This window comes from Vigna unguiculata, chromosome 8 (assembly GCF_037176805.1).
Source record: "Vigna unguiculata cultivar grain cowpea cultivar isolate G323 ecotype 2 chromosome 8, ASM3717680v1, whole genome shotgun sequence".
Taxonomy (NCBI): domain Eukaryota; kingdom Viridiplantae; phylum Streptophyta; class Magnoliopsida; order Fabales; family Fabaceae; genus Vigna; species Vigna unguiculata.
In genome coordinates, this window is record NC_140799.1 from 7,289,094 (window position 1) to 7,302,741 (window position 13,648).

General features: G+C 28.9%; 1 protein-coding gene across 1 annotated transcript; it reads left to right on the top strand.

The window, feature by feature from the left end:
• The first annotated feature begins 1,560 nt into the window (after nucleotides 1-1,560).
• Nucleotides 1,561-10,307, top strand: LOC114193959 (potassium channel AKT1-like). Its single transcript, XM_028083968.2, has 12 exons — nucleotides 1,561-1,956; nucleotides 2,034-2,399; nucleotides 2,496-2,553; nucleotides 2,644-2,955; nucleotides 3,320-3,565; nucleotides 4,547-4,645; nucleotides 4,757-4,789; nucleotides 4,882-5,067; nucleotides 5,988-6,182; nucleotides 6,276-6,351; nucleotides 7,247-7,816; nucleotides 9,853-10,307. The coding sequence occupies exons 1-12, from the start codon at nucleotides 1,757-1,759 to the stop codon at nucleotides 10,116-10,118; spliced, it is 2,607 nt and encodes an 868-aa protein (XP_027939769.2). The 5' UTR covers nucleotides 1,561-1,756; the 3' UTR covers nucleotides 10,119-10,307.
• Nucleotides 10,308-13,648: the final 3,341 nt, after the last annotated feature.

Here is a 13,648-nt window from a genome sequence, read left to right on the forward strand (position 1 = left end):
AAGCAACCCATCTAATAATAAATCTAAATTTTATTCAAAATTTATCAAAAATCATAATTTTTCTAATAAAAAAAATAAGCCAAAAAATATACAAAATAAACGCATATATGAACTAGAGGAAAATGAAAACCTAATCTCTTGTAGCAAAAACAAGGATGCAGATGGAGGAGGGTCTACTGTCGGCAAAAAAAGCTTCACGATGCAAAAGGGAAGAAAACCCTGCATTTATGTGAAATGGAGACCAAAACGAAATCCAATCGGTTCAAAATGCTTAAATTAGTGCACAAATCAAAACCCAACAAGTTTCATGGTGGAAAACTAACCTGTGGAGGTCGTGCTAGTCGGCGGAATGTGAAGGAGAACTTGCGGGGAAGAGAAACAATGGCGTTTGCACGTTGCATATCTGAAATTTAAGGTGTGGGACGTCGGTTCTGGATTTACCTGATGTTAATTGACGCTGGATAAGTAGTATAACATACGTCGAGTGACGTTGGCGTGGTGGAGACAAACGTTACGCTAGAGTAACGCCGGGGCTGGGAGAAACCGACGTTAAGCGACGTCGGAGCAGTGTTGGACAAACGTTAAATTTGACACTTTATTTACAAAAATGTCATCGGTCATTTTTTACGTTTGTGTTGTCTCTAGCATATGTTAACTGGGTGACATTATAGGCACGTTTTGTATCCGTATTACTCAATAAATTTGAATACAAACACTATTCTTACAATAAAAAAAAAACACTTTGAAATCTAAACACGAAACTTTTTTTTTTAAACCGTGTAAGTGGATAACATGTCTGTAGATATCAGGGCATCATCTACTATTTTAAAAAACTTTGCTGCAAAAGTACAAATATAAATTAATTAATATATATTTTTGTATGTAATAAAGAAAAAACAAACCAAAATTTATCTCTAAATACTTATAATAGAATTTTAGGTATCTACACATAAATTTGTCATTATTACTTACAATGACAACTTTTAATATCTTCACCTAAATTTGCAACAAAAAGATGTGAAGAACAAGTTATGAAAGAAAGTAAATATTGCATACAAATCTTTAAGTTTTAATATCCATATTGCACAAATTTCAAATATATAATTAATTTAAAAAATATTAAATATAAAACACTACGTATATATGATTACAAATCTAAAACGTCAATAACTTAATGACCTATTTTTAGAAAATAAGAATTCGTCCAAAATATTTCGCAAACTCATTTTTTTCTTTCATAGCATATATGAAACTGTTTATTTTCCTCGCAGAAAAACAAATTTTTTCCTATATATATATATATATAAATAAATCTTGTTTTCAGTATATTTAGGTCATGTGTGTTAGGTAGGTGGAGTTGCATGTTAACGTATTGCAAAGAATCAGGATTTTAACAAAAAGTTAGGTTCATGAATCTATATTATTGTTGAAGGCAGTGCCAAATGGAGACACAACCAAGAAAGTAGCATGCAAACATGTTAGGTGTTGCCTCGTCACATAGATATATATTCTATATATATATTGGTTTATAATTGATTGATCGATGCCACAGAGTAAAAAATGGCATTATTAAGCTACGCCAATCAACAAAACCAAGAAGAAGGGGAAGAAGAGGAAGGGAAGCAGAAGATAAATTATTATAGCAATTCCTATTTGTAGAGACGAGGGGAGAGACACATGGTGTCTCTCTTTTTTCCGAGCAAAAGTGTGACAGAAGAAAACGATATCATCAAGCCGAAGAAGGAAGACCAAGAAGATGTTTGGATTGTGTGGTCGTGATGATGCAAAACATGAACATGATGTAAACGAGAGAGAAATCGAGGGAAGGGAAGATGGTAGCCAATACAGTCTCACCGGTGTTCTTCTTCCTTCTCTCGGTGCCACTGCCCAGAACAACGGTAGTCGGAGACCAAAGCTTGGTCGTCATGTCATCTCTCCATACGATCATAATTACAGGTTCAATTTTCCGACATTCATCCATAATGTTTTTTTTATCAACCCACCTGAAACTTAGGTTAAAAGTGTTTTTGCAGGCTATGGAACAAGTTTCTGCTAATACTGGTCTTCTACACGGCTTGGATATGTCCATTTGAATTTGGTTTCCTTGAAAAATCAAAGGGTGCCCTAGCTATTACCGACAATCTTGTAAACGGGTTTTTTGCAGCTGACATTGTAATCACCTTTTTCGTTGCTTACCTTGATAAGTCTACTTATCTATTAATCGATGACCACAAACTCATTGCTTTGAGATATGCAAAATCATGGTTGATTTTGGATGTCATTGCTTGCATTCCATATGAAGTTGTTCGCAGTGTGTTGCCACCTTCTCTTCAGTCCTACAGCTACTTAAATGTTCTCCGACTATGGCGACTCCATCGAGTTAGTGCTATGTTTGCAAGGTAATGCCATAACTCTAATTTTTTTATGTATCAGAGAATGAACATTTCACATTCTTCTTCTGAACCACTATAATTATTTATTTCTTCATGTGTTAGATTGGAAAAGGATCGAAATTATAGCTACTTTTGGGTGCGTTGTTGCAAGCTTACATGTGTAAGTACCTACTTATATACTGCAATGGATTAATTTCTTGGTAAAGTTTTTGTAGACCATGACAAAACAACCTATTTTATACCATTGTAGGTTACTCTATTCTCACTGCATGCTGCAGCATGTTTTTTCTATTTTCTTGCTGCGAGAGAGAATCCAAAAAATACATGGTTTTCAATTATTCCTTCAACCATCGACCAAACTATATGGGGAAAGTATGTAATATCTGTGTATTGGTCCATAGTCACCCTTGCATCAGTTGGCTATGGTGATCTACATCCTGTAAATACAAAAGAAATGATATTTGCCATTTTCTATATGCTCTTCAACCTTGGACTCACCTCGTACTTGATAGGCAACATGACCAACATGGTTGTCCATTGGACCGAAAGAACTAAAAGATATGTAAGTTTATCTTCTCATTCCTCATCCTTTGTTTTATTTATAGTTAACCTTTATAAGTAAGGTAAGGTTTTAAAAAATGGGCATTGCTTCTGTGCCCTTCAAGAAAAAGGGGGGTTTTGGTACACTTATGGGTGAATCTAAATGGAAACATGTCATTTACATCATTTAAAATTTTTAGATATGACATGTTTGCATTGAATCTATGTAGAAGGGCTCCAAAACTCTTGTTTTTTTAAGGAGCACGAAAGCATTGTCCTTAAGAAATTATTGATGGTCGTGAATTCGGTTAGGTGAAGGTTTTTAAGGTTTTTATGAATGTAATATGATTATCTATGAAAGTGTTTGCTTCTTCTTGTCATAACAGAGAGACACTGTCCAATATGCCTCAAATTTTGCTCGTAGGAATCGATTGCCTCCTCGTTTGCAAGAACAAATATTTGCTCATTTGCTTATGAGATATAGAACTGATTTAGAAGGACTACAACAACAAGAGATTATTGATTCCCTTCCAAAAGCCATTCAGTCTAGCATCGCACACTACTTATTCTTTTCACTTATCGACAAAGTGTACTTATTTCATGGAGTGTCAAATGACCTGGTTTTTCAACTGGTAATATTTTGTGTTAGTCATGTCTTGTTGCATTATGTCAAATCAGAATTATTTTCCTATTATTAACCTAATTGATTTCCTGTTATTAGGTTCAGAATTATTCTCATAAAATTAAGCTAATTGATTTTCTGTAATTATGTTGTACATAATTACATACATGATTTAGATCATATTGTTATATATAAATACATATCTCTCATAATTTGGTTGAAGAAAATTTGAAGGGCAACAACAAAAACTTTATCACACTAGGAAATCTCTCATTTACATAAATCAAACTATGTCATTTGATTCAATAAGAAACCAAATTTTCAGAGATGTTATTCACCATGAGATCTTTGTTAACAACTGTTATTAGGACAATATTTCACTTGTACACAGAGTCATAAGAAGAATGCAAAGTTAGGGAAATAACAAGAAGAAAAACTATGGAACACTTTGATTTTATTATTGTATTTTATCACCATTTCTTGATTCAAACTATAGTATTTGTAGGACAAATATACATGTAATTGACATATGAAATCTAATTCCCATTAACTTGGTGATATTAGTTTTACAATTTTTATTTTTACAACAATTTCTTCCAATGTTCTTTCTGGTCTTCTTGTCCCTATTTTTATAAGGCCAAAAACATGGAACCTTATATTTTTACTAGTGCTTCCCACAACCCTTTTTTATATGTGCTCAAACAACTATAAATGATTTGTTTAATCTTTCGCCCAATTGGTGGAACATAGAAGGACAAAAATTTTAGGGTGTTACATTGGTTTTCTCATAAAAAGCACTTACGGGTGAAAAATATTTTTAGAAGTGACTTTTAGTTTATAATCGGTGATTAAGAAGTTTTGTAGGAAGAGAGACTAGTGTTGTTAAATGAAAGGACTCTGGAATAATTAATTGCATTGATTCTTGTTATTCTTTCTCTTTTAAATAAATAAAATGTTTTATTTTGCTATGCTTGTATATCAAAATTTGAAGGTCACAGAGATGAAGGCTGAGTATTTTCCTCCAAAGGAAGATGTGATTTTGCAAAATGAAGCACCAACAGAATTTTACATATTCGTTACAGGAGCTGCTGTAAGATATTGTATTACTTTTTTTTTTTTTTTTACTTTGTTATGTTATAATTTATTCTATTGTATTCCACATACACACACAAGCTAATTTTGATGTTCTCATTACAAACAGGATCTGATCACTCACAACAATGGATTAGAACAGGTAAGTTTGTTTATTTTGATTGTTTTCTTTCATATGATTTCACGAAAAATTTTGATTCTATGACTAACAAAACATGCGTTTAATTATACCAGATTGTTGGAGAAGTAAGGCAAGGAGATGTAGTTGGTGAAATAGGAGTCTTGTGTTATAGGCCACAATTGTTCACAGTCCGAACCAAGCGATTGAGTCAAATCTTACGTTTGAATCGAACCACGTTTCTAAATCTTACTCATTCAAATGTTGGAGATGGAACAATGATCATAAACAATTTTCTCCAAGTATGTGAAACTCTTGAGCTTTTATGAAAGTTTTCTTTTTATTTCTACTTAGTATTGTTTAGTTTTAAAGTTTAGAGATTAGGGTTTTAGTTTCAGGCTTTTATGATGTTTGCTATGTACACATTCATTTTGGTTTTAGTTCAATGATATAGGTTATATAAATCAAACTACTAAAACGTTTCTACTTTTAGTGGAGGCACAATTAATCTATTAAATCCTAACTTTATTGCCTAATATTTTAAAATTTTTAGCATAACATGTTCTCATAATGAGTTCTAAGTAAGAATGTACTTGTATTTCAATAATTGGCCCTTTGACATATTTATTTATTAATATTCCTCTGCATGCATCTTAAAATATCACAAGAGAATATAAATTTATAAAAGAATTCTAGAAAATATTTTGTTGATGTGATATTTTACAATATAATGTGTAATTTTGCTTGTGTTAAAAGTCTCGTATCGACTAAAGATAAGGTCCATTACAATATATAAATAGGTGTAAATCTCACTTTACAAATCATTTTTGTAAGATTGAGTTAGACTTAAAATTTACCTCTTAACATGTATCCAAACAAAACTTGTTATTTGTTGGTTCTATGTTTCACCATCCTTATCAGAGCGGCATTAAATGTGATATGTATATGTCTCGGCGTAACAAGATGTGTTGGAAGTCCTACACTGACTAAAGTGAAATCGATTTACAATATATGTGTTGAAACAAACTTTACCTTACAAATTGACTTAAGTTTAAAGTCCATGACTTAACCGTTTACATGACTTAAACATAGTTCCTTTGTGTTGAAGTGAAATTTTATAAATGTGAATAGAATCAAAATCATGTTTAAGAGTCAACAAATATTTGATTCCCATGTAGGAGATTGTAAATGTTATTTTGACATGATTTATTTCTTAGTGCAGCATTTACATGAAATTGGGGGTCCAATTATGCAAGAAATTGTGGCAGAAGCAGAAGCAATGTTGGCTAGGGGAAAAATGGATTTGCCAATTAGTTTATTGTTTGCAGCAAGTAGAGGTGATGATATTATGTTGAATCAATTGTTAAAGAAAGGTTCAGATCCAAATGAACCTGATAAGAATGGAAAGACAGCATTGGTTAGCAAATATGATTTCCTCTAATATGAACACATATACATATGTTTAAACCTACTATGGACTCTTACAATATTTTGCTTTCACATGTAACAGCATATTGCAGCTTGCAAAGGAAATGACCATTGTGTACTTGTGCTAGTAGAACATGGAGCAAATCCCAACATCAAAGGTACACACTTTTTCTGAAACTCAATCACTGCTAAAAGGAAAATGTTCTAGCTTTCAAATGAGCAATGTTCTTTGTCAACAACTTCCAACACATGAATGCTAAAAGAAGAAAACAAAAGTGACAGAAACATTCAACTTTGGATTGCTAAAGAATATAAAGTTAGTTTTTGCTTATTATATAAATCATCAAATGATAATACTTCTCACTTTCCTTAGCACATGACATTAATTACTCTATCCATGCAAAGCTAAATGATTATATTGTTAGGATTCAAAGTGAGTTGGAAGTCACACGTTAGATAAAAAAATGACTAGTATACAAATATAAGAACCTATAAACTCATGATTTTAGAGAAGTGATTATATGGTCCTGTATATAGACTTGTTCACAACTCATTGATTTTGAATTTTTCGATGTATCCCCTTTTAAAAAAAATAGGAAGGTGTCCCAGTATCGAGAGATTCACATTTAATGGAGAAAGATAACTATTTTTCTTTTCTTTTTTTATCAGCAAATGTTAATTATTAGTTTTTGTTAAGAATCCCAATCTCTTCCACCATCCCTTCTAAATCCACTAAACCAATCTTATTTCTCCAAATTGTTAGTAGGGATGATCAAACTTACGACCTTAAAAAATAGCTATTATATATAAATAAAAGGATTCATAAACTCATTACTTTAAGATTTTGAGTTAAAAGTGACATCATAGTCTCTTATATGGACTTGTGTTCACATCTTATTGGTGCTGAATCTCCCGGTGTCTTTCCTCTTGAAAAAAAAAAAACCTCACATTTCATCTAGTACACCTTCTGGTTTCATTGTGACAACTTTTTTCACATTATGCATACTTTGAGCTATTAGTTGATGTTGTCTTTAACTACTGTTATTTATGCAGACCTGGAAGGAAATTCGGCATTATGGGAAGCAGTTAAGGGTGGACATGAAACTGTGATGAGAATTCTTTTAGAAAATGGTGCAGAAATAACATCTGATGATGTAGTTGATTTTGCACGATTGGCTATTGAGAGAAACAACCTAGAAATTCTAAAGGAAATTATTGAACGTAAAGTGGAAGTGACACAAAGTGGTAGTAAAATGACCACACTGCTACATGCTGCAGTGTGTGAGGGAAATGTTGAAATAGTGAAGTACCTTGTAGAATTAGGAGCAGACATTGATAGAAAAGATAGTATTGGGTTGACTGCAAGATCCTTAGCAGAACATCAATGTCATGAAGAAATACTAAACGTTTTTAAGAAAATGGGACACAACAATAAACCAAATGCTCCTCTTCCTCCTATTTCATCCATTGTTGGTAGGTGTCAAAGTGAACCCACAATACCAGCCATTCCCCAACCCAACAAACCACCTAATAAAGAACTCAAGTGGTTTGATAAACATCAAAGAAGAAGGGTCAGCCCTTTCCACAATTCCTTTTTCGGAATCATGTCATCTGCAAATTATGGTAAATATGCATTTATCTTTCAGATTCTTTCATACTTTTTCTACCTCAATACAACTTAGGATATAATTAATCAACTTTTTAGTAAATCAATCTTGTATCAATCATCCTTAAAGAATTAGGTCAAGTTAAACAATTTTTTTCAAATATGCATCACATGTTTTTAAATGGCTGAATCAAAAAATTAGGGTTAAATATGTTTTTAGTGTCTAAATTTGGACACCAAATTAGAATTTGTGCATGTCCCAAACTTTGATAAAGTTTGGTACCCAAACTTTACAAATAAATAGATATAGTCTTTTTGACCCAATTGGATGAATTTATTTTGACGTGCTAAATGACATTTCAGGCAAATGTTTGAGCTATATACACCATTTGAAAATTTTCAACTCAAATGTCAGCCTAGAATATCATTTGACACAAAAAATAATTAACTTTATTGAGTTAAAATAACTATATTCTTTTAATTTTTACGATTGAGGATTAAAATATATCAAAGTTTATAATATCAACAAATTTTACTTCTATTTTCAAATTTATACACTAAAAACATATTTAACCAAATATATTAACAAATTTTTTAACATCGTGTTTAGAAATAATAGCTTGAAATAGATGAATACACCATTACATATGTATAATCAACACGACGAATTCCTATAAAACAACATATCTTATTCAGTAATACATTTAGATAAACCAAAAATGTATTGAAAATTCAATAAAATCAACACAATTTTAGTTATGTTTGGCAAAATATATTTAAACCTTGTTTTATTAACTTAAAAGCTTGTTTGACCTTATTTGTAGAGTTTGATAAATTAGATATTTTTTCCCCTCTAGTTTATAGTGTTTCAGAAAACGCTAACTTCTTCAAATAGTCTTTTTGACACTACATAAATTTTAAAACGCTAACTTCTATTTTTTTTATACATTTATTTTTATTTTATACTTAAAAATTATTTATTACTATTATTATTATTATTATTATTATTATTATTATTATTATTATTATTATATATGTGCCTTTTACACAATAATTATTATATATATATATATATATATATATATATATATATATATATGTGTGTGTGCGCGCGCCTTTTTCCTATTCAACTAACAAGATAAAAGAAATTATTTTTACTTTTTATGACACAAAATATTCATAATTAATAATTAATTTTTTAATTTTATTATTTATTTTATCATTTTTACATTAATTTTGAAAATATTGGTATTGAAAGACGATATTCTTATATTTTTTAACTATTCTATTAACATAATGAAAGTGCGACGTCTTCTTACGTATGATATATTTCTCTATTTTGAATTTAATTGGAAAATGTTTTAAAATATAAACTAAAACAAATAATTGAATATGAAAGACTAAAAATATATTAATTAAAATTAACATATAATAATAATATTAAGGATTGATTTATAAAAAAAATTAAAATTAGTATGTGTATTTCTATCATTTTGTATTTATAAACTACTTAACAAATAAGTGTAGCGTACACTTATAGTACAAAAAATTAGTTTAAAAATTTTCAATTACTAGATTTTCATCTTCTACAAATTTTGATAAACATAACATTTGTATTTGCTACAAATTTCAATATTGCTAGTATTTATTCAATCACATAAGAAATTGAATTTAAATTTAATTCACTCTTAACAAATCAGCACAGTAAGAAAAAAAAAGTATTTCCAATTTATATATTATAATTTGGATTAATAAGATCTTCAATAATATAAATGAACTTTAAATTAAGTTGAAAAAAAGAAAACCAACATACAAATAAAGACAGAAAAGTTATTTTAAAAAATATGTAAAAAACTACTATTGGTAAGAATACTGAACCCTAATTTTGCATTTCATCTAAAATAAATAAATACAAACAAACTCACCTAAAATCTTCTTAAACATAAATTAATTGCATGGTTCCATAGGTGAATCTGAATATTATCATTATTTAAGTCGTTTATATTTAGAGTTTCGTGAAAACAGTGAGTTTAAGTTATAATTTGATTTTCAGCATCAAGAGATTCAACGGATTCTCCAAATTCATCTCAAGTGGGTCAAATAATTAAAGAGGAAGTAACAGCCAGAATAACAGTGAGTTGTCCAGAGAAAGGTGAAGGTGCGAAGAAGCTTATGTTTTTGCCAGATTCTATTGAGGAATTGCTACGAATTGGTGCCAAAAAGTTTGGTTGTTCTCCGACCAAAATATTGACAACAGAAGGAGCTCAAATTGATGACATAGATATTGTAAGAGATGGTGATCATCTTGTTCTTGCATAGGATTCAACATTCAAACATACAAAAATCTTAATTCCTATATAAGTATGTAGATTTTACACTTCTATCTTACCCTTCATGTCTATATTCTTGGTCAGTTGTAAATTGACACAATTTTCCCAATATAAGAAAAAAAAAAATCTTAGTTTATTCTTCTTGAGAAAAAAAAAAAAAAACATACGAGTGATATACACAAATAGGTATGTATGTATGTATAACAATATTTTGTTGATAATTTTAATATAAACATGTCTCTATGGATCTTTATTATGTTTTTTTTTAAGTAAAAATTTAGGGAATATAGATGAACATTGTAATAGGTTGGAGATGAGTTTAACTCATTTTTATTCAAAAATTATAATATTCATCTTGAGGTGTCGTCCAATATGGAGAAATCATGAATAACTTAGTGTTAATTTACACAATTTAAGGTTGATTCAGTAGTAAAGTTGGAAGGGAAAAATCCCAGAGAGTGTGGATTCAACTTCTCCCACTGATATTTATGAGATATAATGTAAATTTGGTGGGTTTAGAAAGAATCGTGGAAAAGTCTTCCACCAATAAATACTAAGAACTAACATCTTCGATTTAAAATAACAAACCTAATTTAAAAATTATTAATTTAATATATTTTAATTCAGACAAAATATAAAATATGGTGAAAGTGGCAACATTGTGTGGCTAATATTTTTTTTAATTCCCAGTCAAAATTAGGTTTCGAGATTCGAATTCTCAACTGTTTTTTTTAATAAATTAGAATTAGGATATTTTAAATCTTTTATTTTTTAAAAAATAGATTTAAAAAATGGTTGAATTAGAGGTTAAAAAGGTATATTTTTTTAAAATTTCTTTAGTTAAAAAAATATAGTAAAAATAGATTTCTTATTACATTTTAAGTTATTTTAGGTAATTTGGAAATATATCAAAGTAAATGTAATTTTTTTTTTTGAATTTGTTGAGTTTTTTTTTTTAAATAGATTTAGTATTGTTCATTAAGTTATTTTAGATATTATTTGAAAAATATGAAAATAAATGTAATTAAATTTTTCATTGAATTTCTTGAGTTAAAAAAATAATGTGAAAGTAGACTTAGTATTGTAGTAAATTATTTTAGGTGTAATTTGGAAATATAAAAGTCAATTTAATTTTAAAGTTTATTTTTTAATTTGTGTATTATTAATTTTTTTATTAGATGTTTATAAATATTGAAATTATAGTTTTCTTTTAATTTTTGGTAATTTTTAAAAATCGTATATTAAAAGGTACAAAAAATAATTTGATTTGTATACTTAGTTTTTTTATATGGTAAGAATTTTTGTTGTAGTAATTTGTAATGGAGCAATGTTTTCTTAAAGCAAATAAATTCCAACATATACATTGATTAAAAATTTGTTAAATAATATTGTTTTGAAAATAAAGGCAGCGAACATTAACTATATTTATTAAACCTAAAATTATATAGGAAATAATTGTAATTAAATTTGTTTAAAAAGAAATATCAAAGTAGAAAAAAAGGTTATAAATATATTTAATAAAATAGAATTATGTGCAAGAAGTGAAAAAAAAATGCAAATTTGTAAAAAATAATTTAAAAATGAAGGAAATTACTAAAATAATTTAAAACCATTTTATTATTGTATTTTAAATAATTTTGTTATTTGTTTTTGGTTTATGTAAAATAAGTAACAATAAAAGATAATAACAAAAGATGTACCATTGAATTGAATCAGGATAAATTTATTGAACACAATTAAAAGTACAACATAAAGTAAGTAGTTCGATGTGGATCGTCTAAGTGCAGGATTGTTAGGACAATGATTTATTGTGTGTCCTTGAATTCTACAATAGAAACTCTTTCTTGATTGTCTTCCTTCCTTAGTGTCCATCTTAGTCCTAATTCTACTTAATTTAGGATGACCCCTCTCACTCCTTTTTTTTTTGGCAAGATGAGGCCAAACCATTTTTATTTTTTGTACTAGAACACTCCACAAGTTTCAAACTAAGGAACCACAAGCTTAAATAAAACTGACTTCCTTCAACTGGATAGCGTGCCAAGGAAGATATTTAATCTCATCATTGTAAAAGCTACGAGATATTTCAAATACATGGCCTCACATGCACTCTATCATTATGACAAGACTTGTAAACTTTATTGAGTTGTGCCAAGGCTGATTTATTATTTAACTCTTGTAAAAGTTAATGGATACTTCAATTGGGATAACGTGCCAAGGAATATATTTAATTTCATCACTACAAAAGCTTACGCATATTTTAAATACATGGCCTCACATGCACCCTGTCATTATGACAAGACTTGTCAATGATATTGGGTTGTGCCAAGGTTGATTTATTATTTCACCCCTATAAAAGCTGATAGAGACTTCAATTGGGTTAACGTGTCAAGGAATATATATAATTTCACCATGTAAAAGCTTATGCATATTTTAAATACATTGTCTCATATGCACCCTTACATTACGACAAGACTTGTCAATGATATTGGGATAGTGTGTCAATAGAAATACATAATTTGACCAATTCAAAAACTGACAAATACGTGAACACATGGTCATACACAGTGTAATCATTAATGGTATCACATGCATGCTGAAACTATGACAAGATGTATTAGCTTCATTGGGATACCGTGCCAAATTTTTTACTAGCTTGAATTGTAAAAGGTAAGTAGTCTTACAATGCATGCCCTGATTCACATTACATATTAATGGGCTAAGATGCACTCTGCCACTATGAAAAGATGTATCACCTTTATTGGGATACCAGGTCCTATACACCTAATTTGAATCCATACCAAGACCCACAACTACTTCCCCTACAAATACAAAAACTCCAAAACCAAGTTAGTGTACTCTGGTATTGCATAAAAGCACCACTATCAAAAGATCAATACATCCAATTGTCTGACATGGAACACTTTGGCGTTAACACCCAAGAGAACTATTCAAATTCCTTTCTTGGAGCCTTGTTTTCCAATGGTCAAATGATGCAATGTGAAGATGGTGTCAAGTTCCATAGTGAAAGTCCAATTATGTCAATTTTATTTATAATTATGTCAATTATGGTATTGTGATGTCTTTCATTAAATAAATATATTTTATGTTCAATTATACTTTATAAATTTCAATTAAAAAACACGTATATTACAAAAACAAAATTTCAAGTTAAAACAAAACTAATTAATTTCAACCAAATTTTTGGTCGATTATTTATTACAATATTTAAAAAAAAAAATTCTAACTTTATATTTTGAAGTTAATAGCTACTATTTTATTTCACCATATAACAATAAATTTTACATTATTTATTTGTGTAAAAAAATAAACACTTGACCAATAAAATTCTTATAAAGAAATCAAAGTAAAAAAAAATATAAATAAAATATAAATTTTTACTTCCACATACTTTTTTAATTTTAAATATTCAATAAACACAAAAAAAATAAATAGTACAACACCACCTCAAACATTATATATTAATTATTTTTACTTTTATTACCTCTATTATAATTCATA